Source organism: Nanorana parkeri, unplaced genomic scaffold, assembly GCF_000935625.1.
Source record: "Nanorana parkeri isolate BGI_ZX_2015 unplaced genomic scaffold, ASM93562v1 scaffold1724, whole genome shotgun sequence".
Taxonomy (NCBI): Eukaryota; Metazoa; Chordata; class Amphibia; order Anura; family Dicroglossidae; genus Nanorana; species Nanorana parkeri.
In genome coordinates, this window is record NW_017307992.1 from 40,477 (window position 1) to 43,491 (window position 3,015).

The following is a 3,015-nucleotide window of genomic DNA, read 5'->3' on the forward strand; positions in this document are numbered from 1 at the left end:
TTTAGGGGGGTCTAAAAAAAAATTTTTCAAAGACCCGCCTCTGAAATTGCGACCTGTCATTATTCTTATTTATGAGGAATGTTCTGGTCATAAAGTGTTACAATGTTACGCCACGTTTATAAACAGTGCTCCAGGCGGTATAAACGTCACTTGACACAACAGAGTGACGCATCAGGTCACATGACCGGCATTCTGGTTGGGGATTGGCTGGTGGGTGGAAGTTATCACTGAATATCTCAGAGTCAGATATTGTTTTATATTATGAACCTCCAGCTGTAGCTCTGAATGTGGACCCAGCACAGCGGCCGGGAGGTTACAACGGCTTCCAGAACCGGATCACAAGATCCTTGGGGGAACAGTTATAAAGCAGTGAATGGCCAGAGCCGGCCAGAGACTACGGGCATGCTGCAAGAGATGGCCAGAGACTACGGGCATGCTGCAAGAGATGGCCAGAGACTACGGGCATGCTACAAGAGATGGTCAGAGACTACGGGCATGCTACAAGAGATGGTCAGAGACTACGGGCATGCTGCAAGAGATGGCCAGAGATTACGGGCATGCTGCAAGAGATGGCCAGAGACTATGGGCATACTACAAGAGATGGCCAGAGACTATGGGCATACTACAAGAGATGGCCAGAGACTATGGGCATACTACAAGAGATGGCCAGAGACTATGGGCAAGCTACAAGAGATGGCCAGAGACTATGGGCAAGCTACAAGAGATGGCCAGAGACTACGGGCATGCTACAAGAGATGGCCAGAGACTACGGGCATGCTACAAGAGATGGCCAGAGACTATGGGCATGCTACAAGAAATGGTCAGAGATTACGGGCATGCTGCAAGAGATGGCCATAGACTACGGGCATGGTACAAGAAATGGTCAGAGACTACGGGCATGCTACAAGAGATGGTCAGAGACTACAGTCATACTGTAGGAAATGTTGCAGACTGGGGACATGCTTCAGCAGACAGTCATAGCCTGGGAACACATTAAACAAAACTGCTCGAGATCACCGCAACTACAGCTTCATTACAAATCAAGCGTCTATCAAGGGGTCTATAGGATCCCCAACGTGGAAACTTGTATCACATTTGATATTTGTGAGGCAACCTCCAATATAAAAAGAAAGCACAAATACCGAATAGGGTCTCCAGGGGCCCCGAGGGCCAAAAAGAAAAAAGTACCTGAACTATGAACAACAATGTATCTTATTTGTGTATCACTCGGCTGTAGATCCTCCAATCATCTCTGACACTGTCCTTCCTTCCCCATGGTCCTTGTGTGTGTTGTAAAGTAGTCACCGCTCCAAGCTCCTCCCCCCGGGATGGACTACAATCTCTGTTCAGTTTACTAATTGTATTGTATTGAGATTGTAGTCTATCCCGGGAGTGAGCTTGGAGCGGTGACTACTTTACAACACACACAGGTACCATGGGGGGCAGACGTAGCCCCCCCTCCAGAAGGAAGGACAGTGTAAGAAGTGTAGCAGTTCAAAAAGAGTAAAAAGTCAAACAAACGTGCATTACAAATGCATTCCAATGCGACGTCAAATCGCACGTTGACACATGTGCATGTGACCGGCGTGTGTTGCGTCTTGTGCCAGAAGATGTTTCTACAGCAACGCACCTATGTGCACATCTGTGCATTGCAAGGTGCATATAAAGCACCTCACATGTGCGTTTCACATGCACCATCCATGCAGAAGATCCTGGGCCTGTGTGTGCATGCTCAGCGTAGGAAAGCGAGGACATGTGAATGGACAACCAGGACCGTTCCTGGAAATCTCAGACCCACAGATCAGCTGACAAGTCATCAAATACAATACAATCTGCCCAGAAAGTTCCGCTAAAATGCTCAATGGGAGCAGCTCAGGCGCAGGCAGGACTTGGAATGACTCTAAATGAATGGGCACCAATGATGTGCCCTGCAAGGTGCCAATCAAAGCTGGCAGCACCCACAGACCACTGTGCGGAAATCATCAGGAAGGAAGAGGACACAACTATAGAAGTAATATAAATAGCAGTATACAGGGTGCACATGGGGCTTAAAGGGCTGCGCACAGAAAACCGCTGTGTGCTGTAGAAGTGTCCAGGAGACCCCCCCCCCTCTGATCACTCTCCCTCCGGGCTGGAGCTAAGAGCCCCCCAGGGCAGGATGGAGGTGACCCCCAGGACCAGGAGCTGCACAAACATCTCTCGCAGGGCTCAGCGCTGGAATCCCAGACTTCCCCGAGCTCCAGGAGCCCCCCCCCCCTCTGATCACTCACCCTCCGGGCTGGAGCTAAGAGCCCCCCAGGGCAGGATGGAGGTGACCCCCAGGACCAGGAGCTGCACAAACATCTCTCGCAGGGCTCAGCGCTGGAATCCCAGACTTCCCCGAGCTCCCCGGGACTCTGCCACGCAATGACCACGCCCACCGCATGCCACTCACAGACAGCCTCGAATCTGAGTGGCTGGGAGAGTTCGATGTCTCCGCCCACATCCTGAGCAACTTCTGATAACTCTTTCACTGCCGAAGTGCAATCAGTGCTGAGGACTGTTTATGTAACATTGTATCCATGTGTGGAAGTGAGAGAGAGTAATCCTCTGCTCTGCTGGAGGACTCTGCTCCTTTCTCTATAACTCTCCTCTCCTGAAATACTCTGCTCTGCTGGAGGACTCTGCTCCTTCCTCTATAACTCTCCTCTCCTGAAATACTCTGCTCTGCTGGAGGACTCTGCTCCTTCCTCTATAACTCTCCTCTCCTGAAATACTCTGCTAGAAGCAATCAGCATTCAGCTAGCTCTGAAGAACTACAAGTCCCAGCAACAAGTGCATTGTACAGGATGCAGATACACTGAGCACACAGCCAAGCCAGCCCAGGCAGAGGATTCAGCTGCACAGCAGCAGGAAGAATTTGGTATTAGCCTTGTACCTTAAGCAAATAAGTGCAGAGCAGTCACCCTGCACCCCCCTCTGCCTTGCTCCCAGTTGCACTCCCCCCAGTCTCTGATCACACTCACTCTCTAACAG

The 3,015-nt window shown here is 50.6% G+C and overlaps 1 protein-coding gene across 1 annotated transcript in view; it reads right to left on the bottom strand.

The window, feature by feature from the left end:
- The window catches only part of PLOD1 (procollagen-lysine,2-oxoglutarate 5-dioxygenase 1), a 24,681-nt gene extending 22,287 nt beyond the window's left edge, over positions 1–2,394 (bottom strand). The window contains exon 1 of the mRNA XM_018571277.1: positions 2,271–2,394. Within this exon, the coding sequence (XP_018426779.1) occupies positions 2,271–2,343 (73 nt within the window). The 5' untranslated portion in view covers positions 2,344–2,394. The remainder of the gene's footprint in view (positions 1–2,270) is intronic.
- Positions 2,395–3,015: the final 621 nt, after the last annotated feature.